Below are 13,835 nucleotides of genomic sequence, written 5' to 3' on the forward strand. Positions count from 1 at the left end.
TATATAATATTTAAATACCAAATAGGTTTTTTATTTACAGAATTATGTTTAGAAATATGTATAGCTACATATTACAAGACGTACGGTGTTTTCCAATACGGGCGATGGAATTTTACAAACCAAATATGGCCGTGTTTTAACATTAACTGCCATGTGAACATTATACTGCCACTCTAAGGCCAACAAGTCACTTAATATGAAAACTTGATATTTTGCAAATAATCTTGGGCTGTTATTTTAAACAATTACTTTTGAGTAAGTGAAATGTCTTACGTTATGTTTTCGTGTTCACAACAGCAGGCATACAAATTTCCTTGTGTACATGTGCAACTTTCATTCTGCCAAGTTTGAAACATCTCTCCGGATAATCATGACATAATGTGCTCAGTTGGAAATGAATTCAAGATGCACACAAAGGAATGGCTCCTAAAAATTGGAAGATCACAGTTGGAGCAGCAAATGAGAGTTTGTGTGTGATTGATCTATGTGTCAGTGTCAGTGTTTTATAATTGTATAGTCCTATTGTCTAATCCTATTTTCTAATTCTGTAATGTTACTCCTTTAGATTTTAAAAATATATATAAAGCTGTATTATATTATAAAAGGAATAAGAATACCCTGCCTACCTCAGAACAGGTATCTCCAAATACCTAGTGAGGATAGAGAAAAAAAAAAAAAAAAAAAAAAAAAAAAAAATAGAATGTGGCACTTGATATCATAGATATGACTTTTACAATATTAATGTGGCAGTATATAGTTTAATATAAATCCGCCAGCCGTATTGGAAAACTTTTATAACTTTAGACAACGGTCAGTGTTAACTAACCAAAAGACAATTTACAATAAATAATTAAAATAAATAAGAACGGTTAGTGGGCGCGACACGACAACGCTTCACTTCACTGGTAGTTTGTTAGGTTGGTTAGAGTGTTAGCACGCGCGCAGGTGTCGGCACGTGCGCTAGTACCGCTCCGAACTGGAGGAAGCGGGCGTGGGAGAAGGTCAGAGCTGCTCGTCGCCGTGCCCGTAACCGTTCCTGTTGAGCGGCTGGCGCTCGGGTGCATCAGACGGACGGTTGCGCTTGAAGAAGCCGCACTGAAACAAAAAATCAATTCTATGTGAAAACAAAGAAAATTGTTAAATATTTTACATAATTATAGATATATTACAAAATAAAGAGCAGGAAGACAGTTGCTGACTGATATCAAGGTCTGGAAGGTGTCCTATCAGGGACATGTGCTAAAAGAAGAGAAGTCTGAGCATTTGCACCTAATCATAAAACACAAAATAGAAGGTTGACTAGGTGTGGGCAGAAGGCAGATCTCCCGGCTCTAAAATATACGAGATTAGATGAGGATCAGGACCGTCTAGGCACTGTTTAGAGCTGCTTGAGATAAGGACAATACGAGAGTATTGATACAAGTGATAGTCGAAGTCAGGGGGAGCTGACATGACAAAACAGAAGAAGATGCTTACCTTGTAGAGTGCCAGCACGAGGAGCAGTAGCAGCGCGGCGCCGGCGCAGGCCGCCAGCACCACGGCCCACAGGGGCACGCCCTCGGAGGGCTGCGCCGGCAGCAGCGGCGTCAGCACACTGCTCACCTGCGCGGCGTGCGGGGGCTGCTCAAGCGGCGCGCCCAGGTACGGCAGCCGAGACACGCGCGCTGCCGCCACCGACGTCAGCGTGATGGAGCGGTCAAACGTCAACTGGACACAATATCCCAATGAGTCTACGTTTATTGTAATTTGCAGGCTCCACTTTCACAAGTATTATTCGTGCACAGTCAATTTTTGGAAGATTAGTGCTAATAATTAGTCAATCACTAATATTAAAAAATATAATTTTACTGTTTAGTACATTTGTGAATGTATATGTATGAATAAAATAATTGGTCAAATTATAAGCTGCATAAATTTTAAAATTTTAAATAACATTTTCAGGTATTTCCCAGTATGTATTTAAAATAATTTGGTTAATATCATGCATATATCCAAATAAAAAGGTCTCTGCTAAATAAAAGCTTTTCCAATCCAACCATAGATGACTCATAAGAACAATGATATATACATATATGTATATACATATATGTATGTATATAGGGATTCCAAAAATTGGAGTGGTGTAGTTGTCAATCATGGGTAGAAAGGTGAATGTTGCACATGTGTAAAATGATCTCTTAACCAGCCTATGACAGGTCATAAGGCCTGTAAATACCTAGATTTCCATATTCCTCTTCATCTCTATGTTGAGATGTATTTTTTTTAATTACGATATTTTATGATTGAAGAATAAAAGAGTGAGTACTCGGGCCATTTTATGAGGGAAGAGAATGTAAGTTACCTTTTTGAGGGTCTGAGCGTTGACCCTGGCCCGGATGGCGAGCCAGATCTCGTGGTTGGTGGGGAGCGGGCCAGCCACGCAGCGCACGCGCGCGCAGCGCAGCCCCGGGCACTGCGTGGCGACCGCCAGCTGCTGCTCATTGTCGGGCGCCTGCCTGCGCGCGCGGCCCTCCCCCTCGCGCCCTTCGCGTCCCTCCCGCCCCTCCGCCCGCCGGTCCCAGCGGAAGTGCTGCGGCCGGTCCGTGGGCACGTTGTCGCGCCCGCGCTCCGAGCTGTCGGCCGAGCTCCACTGGGTCTGGTACGAGGAGCCGTACGACTGCGCGCCCGCTTCACCTGTCACACGATGTACTCATTAAACTCTCGGAAAATAGACAGTAAACTGACCCGAGTGCTGTCAACAACAGTTGGTCAAATGTTTGAATTTTTGTTCACAATTGCTGGATTTTACCTCCAAAGTAGAGGTTATCAATATTTTTATTGATATATCAATCAAGAGGTTTTGACACGTAACAGAAGTCGTAACAGAAGAATATAAAACATTGCACTTGTACTTTATACTTTATACAATCAGTTAAACCAGCCTAAAGTAATCAGTTTAACCAAGCAATCTCATGTCGCAGCACAAAACCACCCGACAACAATTTGTCGGGTGGTTTTTTCATCAACCTCGACCCTAATCATACTCAGACAGTTTGCCGTTTGACCTCAGTATACTAACCGCAACACCCAATTCCGATCTTTACAATGTTTTTTGGCATCAATTGCACTCTACTTTTGAGTAAGTAAATAGAACGCTTGTAAGCGTCTCCTGATCTCGGCCAACGTATGTAAAAGGCGCTTTTAAACGTTTCTCGCAAACAATGTGCTAAGTGAAAATCACTACAATGCAAAGCTAGGTCCAAAAGAAATTGAAATTTTATCACAAAGTAAGTACCAATGTGCTGTGGGCATTTCCCAGGTGGCACAGATTGTACGCCAACCACAGATGAAGAGTTTTTATTTATTGAAATTTTATATTTTATTCGTATTAAATATATGTACATTGAAATGTATGTGTTTCCGTACCTTGCTGCCCTCCCACAGAGGACTGTCTCTGCTTGTCCTGGTCGCTGGCCAGGTCCCACGTGCTGACCCGGTAGCCCTTGCCGAGGGCGGCGGCCCCCATGGCGTTGGGGCGCTGCGGGGCCCCCACAAAGGTGTTCCCCGCGCCCCCGCTCTGATGGAAGGTGGCAGAGCCCGCGTTGATCAAATCCCGGTTCACCGTCTCCTCTGTGGACCACTTGTGGCGCCCCCCCGAGGAGTAGCTGTCCGCGCCATCGCCCCATCTGGTGGATCAAACAAATTTATCAGATTGTGATTTATGTATATATGTGAGCATGTACATGTATATGTGAGCAAAAAAAAACAAGAAACATGTTTTGGAGGTGTTAGTTGACAGTTAGGTTTCAAGTCAAAAATATAAGAAAATTTCTGAAGCCGTTACTTTAGATATTAACTGTTTTCTAGTCAAAAATTTAAGAAAACTTCTGGAAGCATTACATTAGATATTGACTGTTTCAAGTCAAGAATACAAGAAAATTTCTGGAGGTGTTACATTAGATATTGACTGTTTCAAGTCAAAAATATAAGAAAATTTCTGGAAGTGTTACTGAGGATATTTACTGTTTTCTAGTCAAAAATGTAAGAAAATTTCTGGAGGCAATACTTTATACATTGACTTTTCAAGTGAAGAATATAAGAAAAATTCTGGAGGCGTTACTTTAGATATTGACTGTTTCAAGTCAAGAATATAAGAATATATCGACTGTTGCCAGCAAAAAGGGTATAAGTGACATGTGGCATTTGAAACACTATAACTGATGTAGTTGTGTTGCAGTACTATGTATTTTATGATTAAATGACTAGAATGTAAAATGTATCCCTTTAATTTCTTTAACCACTTAATGCTAGGGTTTTTTTATACTAAGTTTAAAAAAAAAAATCAGGTTTTTTTAAATGTTTTATTCAAAGTTTATACATTTTTAAATTAAAATATAACAATTTAAGCATATTTATTTTTTTTAAATTAAGAAAAATTAATAATTCAATTTAGTGTGATAGATTTTAAAGCATGGTGTTAAACATAGACCGACATTACAATCAGGACAATAGTATCGACTTTCCCGACGTATACGTTTTTTTTCGAGCAGCACACGATGCATCTTTTTGTGGGTGATGTTTTTTTTTCTGTTGTTGGTATCGGCTCTAAAAAGTGACGTTCTGTCAGGCGCAATGGATTTGCATTTGGATTTGTGCTTGGTCGTCCGCCTTTTGACGCATATTCCGGGTTATGGTAGTTTTCTATGTACTCATCTATGAGTTGTAATCGAAATTCTAAATGTGTCATAGATGAGCCCTTTTTTTGATATAAAACAAAAGCATTCCAAAGCGCCTGTTCCATGAGGTGAAAAAACATTTTTTTATAATATTTTTTCCCCCGTTTTCGTGTCACTGGATAATTAGAAATATGTTGGTCTACTCTATCAACCCCTCCCATAGTAAAATTGTAATCTACTGCCACTTTAGGCTTGCTTATTCTGTTATTCCTTTTAACAATTTCTACAGAATTCGCACCATGTATGGTGGAAAGAAAGAATACATCTCGTTTATCCTTCCACCTCATGGAATATAGTAAAAACGAAATAAGCAGCTCAAAAACACGACCGATCTCAACTGCAGGCAAATTCTAACTGCGCAAAATACATCGCTAACTCTCACGGGCGTTACTCGTGTAAGCTAAAAATAGAACGCTGCGTGTCGAAACCGGCGAGCGTCACTCGGGCTAGCAGAAATTGGAACGCATTTAGCGCGCGAGCGTGACTCGTTCAAAAGCATTAAGTGGTTAAAAAGTGTTCTGACGATAAAACAGCATGCGACAGAGAAAGACCAATATGACGACGGTAACTGACGTAAATCAGTAAGGGTATGGGTATTAAATGTATGAATTTGCAACCCCGAGTGCCCTAGCTGTTGCTGTTTTCCATTTCCTATTTCAAATAGCAGTAATATGTTTCACCCTGAGCTCCTTTGCACATTTCAACTGTTTCTCTTTAAATTTATTCCACCTCCATCAGATCTGAAGTGTAGGACTGTCCCTTCATATCACCGTGCCTTCATATAATGAATGTTTAAGTTAACACCGCGTCGATCTGATACAGTGCTCTACGCACCATTCAGGTGTGAATAGGGTATAGGAAGGAAAGAGTCGGAATGAAGTGAAGTTCAGTTACCCTTGATTGCCATATCCACTGGAGTAGGTGCGGTCTCCGGTGTTGTACTGCCTCGCGCTGCCGCTGGTGTAGGAGCCGGCGCCGTAGCGCGTGCTGCCGCCCTGGCCCTGCGCCAGCTCCGCGCCGCCCGCCTGGCCCCCGGAGCCCCCGGCGCCCCCGCCCTGCGCGTACACGCCGTGGCGAGTGTACGTCCGGTCCATATTGGCTTCATCAATCCTAAACAAGAAATGTTCTATGTAAAATACTTCCCAGTTTTCCAAATTTCTAGGACATGGATGGCAGTCATTCCGGCTCTCACATGCATGGAGGATGACCTGTGGCATCACAGGGCACTCTTGATGGACTTCCAGATGTGTTATTAAGAGACAATTAGCAGTATATAAGTTACATAATAATAATAAAACCCTTATCCGCACCCCAATGGTGCATAGGGCACTGCTTCATATAAACGCAGTGTTATCTTGATCGTTTACAAACGAAGGAAAGATGATCAGCCCTCCGCTTCAGGTACCAGTCCAGGGTAATATTGAATAAATATTACAGTGAAAAAATCACTTATATTTATTTGACCCCCCCCTGGGAATCGAACCCAGGACCTCCAGAACGGTAGCCGAGCGTGCTGACCATTACACTACGGAGGCGGACTAAGTTACATAAGCTAGTATAAATACAGATTTGCAACTTCGAATGCTACTAGCCATTGCAACAATTCTCCTTTTCCTACCTACTATTTTGGTATCAAAGTGATATTACATAGATTGCTATTATATTATATTTCTTTTCCCATATATCAATAATGTCCTTGATCCAAAACTGCTTCAATCATGTTATCTGTATACCGCCAAACAAATCCCACACCATGCCTTCGTGTAAGTGACCACAATGTTACCACCGCGTGGATTTGATGTGGTGCATTGCGTGCAAATGGTGCACAGGTGCCCATCATCAAGTGGTTTACATGATATTGCCTTATCAAGCCATTAAGAAACCTTCATGGCCTTATCATATCCTTATTATAATAAGGCAAGTCATCGTCATCGTCTAACTTGATTCATTCATTAATGTAACTTTTGACAAATCAGATTTTACCTATTATTGAAGCTGCTGCCGGCTTCTCCCTCGGCTCCCAGCGTGTAGTACTCGGTGCTGCTCTCGGTCTGCGCCGGCCTGCCGTCCGGCCCCACTCCCGCGCTGGTGTTCCTGCTCGAGTGGTACACCACGGCGGGGCCCCCTCCCACGCTGGTGGAGTTCCACGTGCGCGTGTACGTCCTGTTGAAGCCCTCGCCCGCCGGCCGCACCTCCCGCCAGCTCCACTGCTGCCCGCCCTGGCCCCCCGCCTGACCCCCGGCGCCCCCCGCTTGTCCGGAGTAGTAGCCTCCGGATGTCTGGTATCCTCCGCCGGTCCTACCGGATGTGGCGTAGCCTCCGCCCGCTTGACCGGACTGACCGGATGTAACGTACCCACCACCTGCTTGGCCGGACTGACCGGATGTGGCGTATCCACCACCTGCTTGGCCGGATTGACCTGATGTGGCATATCCACCACCTACTTGACCGGATGTGGCGTATCCGCTGCCTACTTGCCCGGATTGACTAGATGTAACGTAACCGCCGCCCGCTTGCCCGGATTGGCCGGATGTGGCATATCCACCTCCCGCTTGCCCGGATTGACCAGATGTAGCGTATCCGCCGCCCGCTTGAATAGGTTGACCAGAAGTAGTGTATCCGCCGCCCGCTTGGCCAGACTGACCGGAGGTAGAGTAACCTCTTCCGACTTGTCCCGATTGGCTGGAAGTGACGTAAGTGCGGCCTCCAGATTGTCCAGACGTCGCGTAACCGCCAGAGCCCTGTCCGGGCTGTCCCAGAGTGACGTAGCCACCGGGTCCCATCTGCCCAGACTGACCGGAGCTGGCGTACCCGCCTCCTCCCCCGCTGCCGACCTGCCCGGTTTGCCTCCAGACATACTGCGTCTGGCCCTGGGTGGCCGGTCCCCAGTTCTGCCCCCCAGAAGTATAGGTCCTGTTCCAACTGTAGGCGCCCCCCTGGCCCGCCTGGCCCCCTTGCTGCCGGAAGCCCTGCCCTCCGGACTGTGCCCCGTAGCTCCCGGATGTGTGGGCCTGTTGAGCCCTCTGAATGTGCACTCGCGAACCATCTCCAGTTTCGGCGCCAAATTTCTTCTCTTCTTCGTCGATCTTCTTTTTCTTCTGTTCTTCTGTTAAAACATAACCTCCTGAAAGAAAGCCGCAGAATATAAATTAAATATTATCTTAAGAGCGCATCACTAGATTGAGATTTCAACGATCAATTGTTTATTGAAAACCAACCTGAGCTGGAAGAGCTGGAGGTCCTCGACGATGTGGAGTTCCGGGATGCACCTCCCGAAGAGCCTGAAGATGACGAGGATGATGAGAAGTAGGATCCTCCTCCCCCTGCGGCAGCTCCTCCGCTCCCCGCCATGGCTCCCTCTCCGGCAGAACTGCCGGCGATCAGTCCACCTGATCAAACAAGAAGAATATTGTAAGTTATATATTTGATCACGACTATACATCGCGTGTGTGTGAGCAAAACAACCACAAAATAATTAGGTCTATCATATTGAAATTATGGTGGAAATTCTAGACATTTTTAATTTTCTAAGTATTTCTTTGATTCTGTGGTCCTTAAGTTCATGACTACAGGCAATCTCAGATAGATGCACTGGATTGTCTATCGAGGCGTCTTCTAAGAAGTTAATTTGGTATATACCAGCCATACTCATTGCCCTGTCTTGGTAAAGAAGTAGCCATTTCATACTTCATTCTCTCTGAAAGTAGTTATGACGTCAGCACTCGGAAAAATAAAGGTTTGAATTTTGGGTACTAAACTGTCATTTACTGTGCGCCACATACACACACGTCAGGCATTATCAAAGGCGGCACAGACTGCACGCCAACTGCGGGTAAAAAGTTAACTAACAACCAAATGAATTTTTCTTATAGACCTCTGTTTGATTCGGTATTGTGATATGTGAGAATTGTCACCACTCACTTAAATCATATTAGAAAGACCAACAACGCATGTGATAAGTATTAAAGTATATGTAAATGCGTCCGCCTCCGTAGTGTAATGGTCAGCGCGCTCGGCTACCGTTCTAGAGGTCCCGGGATCGATTCCCAGGGGGGGGTCAAATAAATATAAGTGATTTTTTCACTCTAATATTTACTCAATATTACCCTGGACTGAGACCGGAAGCGGAGAGCTGATCACCTTTCCTTCATGTTAACGATCAAGATAACACTGTGTTTATATAATGCAGTGCCCTATGCACCATTGGGGTGCGGATAAGGGTTTGAATTGAATTTAAAGTGTGTGAATAGTGCTATCAATAGTTGCAGTGACCAATTATCTCGACCAAGAGAGAATAATCTAAGTGTTACCTTGTTGCATAGCGGCGCTGCTGGAGTCGAGGTAGGACTTGCGCTTGCGGTCAATCTGCAGATTCAGGTCGTTGACGTGTTCCGCCAGTTCGCACTTTATGTTTCCTCTCGTCTCCGGCTGTTCCAACAGGTACATGAGACTGTCACCTGCGATCAAACATTAATCAATACCACTAATTTCCAGGACCCTCGGGAACACAATCCCCGGTCTGGTAAGGCTGAAAGATGTTGGAAGGTACTGGCAAAGCCTCCCCTATGAATTACCACATGCAATGTGCCAACTTTACATGCAATAGCATACCTTATTCGATATTCATCAGCTCTTACTCGCAGCCACATACAAATCGTTAATCTATTACAACATAACCTTCCGTCCGTATGCTCAAACCATCTTTATATGTATAACTTTTTTAATTGATTGATACAGTCGAAATCCATTATGAAAGAGAGAAAGATTTGACAGAATGCAAGATTATCGTGCACAATGAATCCCTAGAACAGGTGCAAGAATTTTTATATCTAGGAAGCATGTTCACAAGGGATGGAAAAGTGGATAAGGATATTGAGAGAAGAGTGAATGCAGGGAATAGAATAAATGGTGCTTTTAACAGAGTGATTGGGAATAAGAATATGTCCATGGAAGCTAAGCTAGCGGTTCACACGGCGTGCTAGTACCGACACTAATGTATGGAAGCGAAACATGGAACTGGCAAAGGAAGGATGAAAGCAGAGTGAACGCTGTTGAAATGCGCTCCCTCAGACGAATGTGTGGAAAATCATTGTATGACAGAATTAAAAACGACAATATAAGAAAGGAATGTAAGGCTGAACGAGGAATAATTGAAAAGATTAGGAAGAGCTCTTTGCGGTGGTATGGACATGTGGAGCGAATGGATAGCGAGAGAATGACTAAGAAATATATGTGGCGAATGTGAGAGGGAAAACAGAACGTGGACGACCGAAAAAGACTTGGCACGATCAGATCAATCAGAACCTTAAATCTGGCGGTGTCAAAAGTCTGCGTAATCGGAGGGCATGTATGACTTGATGTATGGATGTGAAGGAGGCGAGGAGTGTATGTCAGGACAGAAGTGTGGCGTTCCATCCTCTCTGCCTACCCCTGCGGGGAAACGGCGTGATGGTAGTAGTAGTAGTTTTTAGAAATAAGACAATTTGCAATTTTTTTATTTGACTTTTTAAAATCAATTATCCCTCCTGTTCCCAATACAGATTCAAATAAAAACATATTTATTTAGTTAGAAGGAACAAAAACCCACTTAATGATCTATAAACCTTGTACATAATAAGCAAGGTAAATAATAAATGCAATTCCCATCTAAAAAAATTAATTGCAACAATTGCAACAACAATAATTGCAAGAATATGTAGATAAAAACTAATTAACCATCACACAGCTTGGGTAAGGTAGGCAAGGGTAGGCAAAGAGAATAGAATACCACACCAACTTGTCTTTACAAACAACCTTTGCCTCTTCGACATTCATGCATACATAACAATTTATTTAATATATAGATACATATGAGAAAAAACTATTACATATAAACCCTATTAGTGCAAGAGAGACACTCATTTGTACTTTTAGGTTATCTAAATTATACGTTATATGATTCCATCAGCGCGAAGGAGACAGCTATATGTTAAAAAAATTATTTGCTCAATACTGGCGGATGAAATTAAAAACGATGATCATTTTTTTTTGTATTTTCAATTGCATTCAGTCTACTTTCATTTTACTTTTGACTACTCCACGCTTCCTTTCCATAGGTGAGTATTCCGTTGTGTACAGCTATTTCTTCCTCTATCGGAATCGGTGTATCAGTGTGTCACATTCACTCTGTTTCCAGCATTTTCTCTCCTTATTATCAATTTTTCCATCCCTAGAAAACATACTTCCCAAATATATATATGAAACCATCACATCTAAATGGTACATGGATATTATCAGCCAACGGTGCATACCAGCGAGGGTCTCGTAGGGCCACAGCAGGAACACTTCGGCCTCCTCGATGGTGGAGGGGCCATTGTTGCGGATTCCGTACAGATGGACCAGCTGCGGACCGATGTCTTCCTCGTGCGTGAAGTTGCCTTCCTGGTAGCGTGTCGTGTTGTAATGTAGATCCGGGGGTAGGGAAGCACTGCCAATTCGAAAAGAAAATGTAAATTACTCCGATCACCCAGCTTCAAATCAGTTGTGACATTCACGCAACATAGCGCAGTTACAACATCTTTTATTTAGAAAGCTACAAATCAATTAGATAACAATTTTATTTAAAAAAATATATATTTGTGTTTTTATTATTTACACAAATATTTCGATTTCATACTATTTCTATGAGCCTAAGCTGTTCATTATTAGAAATAGGTGTCAAATTGTGGTAGAGTGGGTTCGAACCGAGAAACTCTGACTTAAGAGTCCGCGACACTAACCACGGGACCACAACCCGACATAAATTAGGATTTGATTCACTCCTGAATGAAAAAATGCAATTTTTGCTTTGTCATTATTTTGTCAGATGTACAGTAAGAATGTTCCGTCATCTTTTGATAATATAAATACAGTTTGGGTATCCCAGCTCTGAGAAATGAAGTTTCAAATCCTGGTAACTACCAAATCATACATCTATTTGTGATAGTCACAAAGTACACATTTGAGTAGTGTCATATGTGTGGGTCCGCAAAATATTTTTTATACTGTGAGTCTCTTTCGCTCTCGAACTCAAGTTACTGTAGCGATACGCAATGAGAGTGAGATGCAGATATATTTTGTCAAATTATGGTGGCTACCGAGATTAACTTTATCATATAACTACATGAAATATTACTGATTTTTGGTTTACTGATTGCTGATTTCGTCATACTACTGACATCTGTGGAAATATTTCCATAGATGTCAGTAGTATGATTAAACTGATACATTTAAAGCTGAAAATCAATACAATGTCAATATTAACACTAGAGAAATTGTTTTTATTTAGTTTTTGGAATTTTCAGTACTTTTATATTATACATAATATTATGTTGTTATACCGTTATATTATATCCTTTATGACTCTCAATACTGGACGATGTATAACACCTACTCTAGACAACTAGAAACTGCTGAAATGTAAATGCTTAGATGCTTAGCTGGAGTGTCCCTTAGAGAAAAAATAAAGAGTTCACGCATTCGTGGAAGCATGGGTGTAATTGGCATCAATAGTAAGGTAGAGAAAAGACAATTGAGATGGTATGGGCACATAGGACACGGAGAACCTGATTATATTGTGAACCAGGCGATTGCTATAGATCTCGAAAGACATCTGGAGGAAGACCAAAGAATTCATAGATGCTGCAGAAAAAAAAAGGCCTATAACTATGTGACGTTGCCCATGACAGAAGGACCTACAACCTGAGGACGGAGAGAGCTGACCCTAAAAAGACATAAGTTGGAATGGAGTCAGGAAGAAGAAAAGACTGTTATATTATATGGGCATATTATATTGATATTTCAATGAGTTGTTTAGATTTACCCGGTAACTACGAGGTCGGTTTCCAGCCAGATGCCGATGGACATGCTCTGCTGGTTGTCCGCTACGGACTTGTTGTTCTCGGGGTTGGTGCTGTTGGCTTCCATGAAGAAGTCGTAGGAGGGAGCCATTCCCGTCTTGTGGAAGGGCTCCAGGAGGACCTTGAAATGTACCTGACAACGCAAAAATCTAATTAATATCAATCCAGCCACACATCTCATGAGCAGAATGAGGACAGCCAAGAAAAACTTGGCACAAACAAATCAATTAGAACCAAATATCTGGTCGCATCAAAAGTCTACATATCCGGAGAGCTTGTTTGACTTGATGTATCGATGTAGACGAAGCTAGGAGTGTATTTTAGGATAGACAAGTGTGGTGTTTCGTTCTATCTGACTACCTCTGCAGGGAAACAGTGTGATGGGAATACTAGCGATAAATTTGCACCAATTGTGTTCAAACATAACAAGCTAAATAAAAACTTCGCAAATTTCTCAACTGGTAGCGCCACAATTAGCCACAGTTCCAAATCTATCAAAAATTATATCCACATTTGGAAGGTAATCAAGACCACTGTACCGTATATACAGGTTCGAAAAATTAATTCAATATGGATGTTCAATAATGGGCAGAATGGTAAATGTTACATGAGTTTATAAAGAGATCGTTTAAGCCAGCCAAATGCCAGGTCGTAAGCCCTGGGATGCTCAGACTTAAGTCTTCTTTTGTATAAAACGAATGATGCATTTTTCATATTAAGTTGAGACACCTATAATATTGCACCAGTTAATAAACTAGTTACTCTTTTGAATACATAGTTTGCAGATGCCTCACCAGTCTCCCCTGCGGCAGTGGGTTTCCAATGTCACACTTGAGCGTGTTATTGTTGTAGCTGGTCGGAGGAGAGCACTGCACGGGGATCTCAGCGACAGCGTTGTCAATGCGTTCTATCTTGATATAGTTAACTCCGCCCGGCAGCTGCAGGTTGTACGTAGTCTCGAACGCATCCTCACCCATATTCTGGACTATTACATCGATGTTCAGTCGCTCCCTGGAGCCCAGTAGGTACTTATCCACACTCCTGAAATACCGTGAAGTCATTTAGCATGTAATTTACCCATTCTATCTATTGATAATTTATTTTATTTTAACAACGAGATGGCGGCGAATATGATCACAAGGCCTCGAAAACTTCCTATATAGTCACAAAGCATTTGGGTCATGTTGGGTGATGAAGTCACATCACCTGCCATGTAGACCAGAAACGGTACATCGATGGTAGT

The 13,835-nt window shown here is 42.5% G+C and overlaps 1 protein-coding gene across 5 annotated transcripts in view; it reads right to left on the reverse strand.

The window, feature by feature from the left end:
• Positions 1–867: 867 nt before the first annotated feature.
• Positions 868–13,835, reverse strand: part of if (integrin subunit alpha inflated) — a 146,451-nt gene continuing 133,483 nt past the window's right edge. For all 5 annotated transcript variants that reach the window (XM_088259577.1, XM_088259574.1, XM_088259575.1 and 2 more), the window contains 11 exons: positions 13,387–13,633; positions 12,556–12,725; positions 11,006–11,181; positions 9,026–9,172; positions 7,934–8,104; positions 6,699–7,839; positions 5,610–5,825; positions 3,406–3,665; positions 2,342–2,673; positions 1,477–1,707; positions 868–1,095 (listed from right to left, as the gene is read on the reverse strand). In XM_088259577.1, coding sequence (XP_088115703.1) covers positions 1,003–1,095; positions 1,477–1,707; positions 2,342–2,673; positions 3,406–3,665; positions 5,610–5,825; positions 6,699–7,839; positions 7,934–8,104; positions 9,026–9,172; positions 11,006–11,181; positions 12,556–12,725; positions 13,387–13,633 — 3,184 coding nt within the window. In that variant the 3' untranslated portion in view covers positions 868–1,002. The remainder of the gene's footprint in view (positions 1,096–1,476; positions 1,708–2,341; positions 2,674–3,405; positions 3,666–5,609; positions 5,826–6,698; positions 7,840–7,933; positions 8,105–9,025; positions 9,173–11,005; positions 11,182–12,555; positions 12,726–13,386; positions 13,634–13,835) is intronic.

Source organism: Brachycentrus maculatus, unplaced genomic scaffold (genome assembly GCF_059751285.1).
Source record: "Brachycentrus maculatus isolate JH-2025_06_01 unplaced genomic scaffold, ASM5975128v1 h1tg000118l, whole genome shotgun sequence".
Taxonomy (NCBI): Eukaryota; Metazoa; Arthropoda; class Insecta; order Trichoptera; family Brachycentridae; genus Brachycentrus; species Brachycentrus maculatus.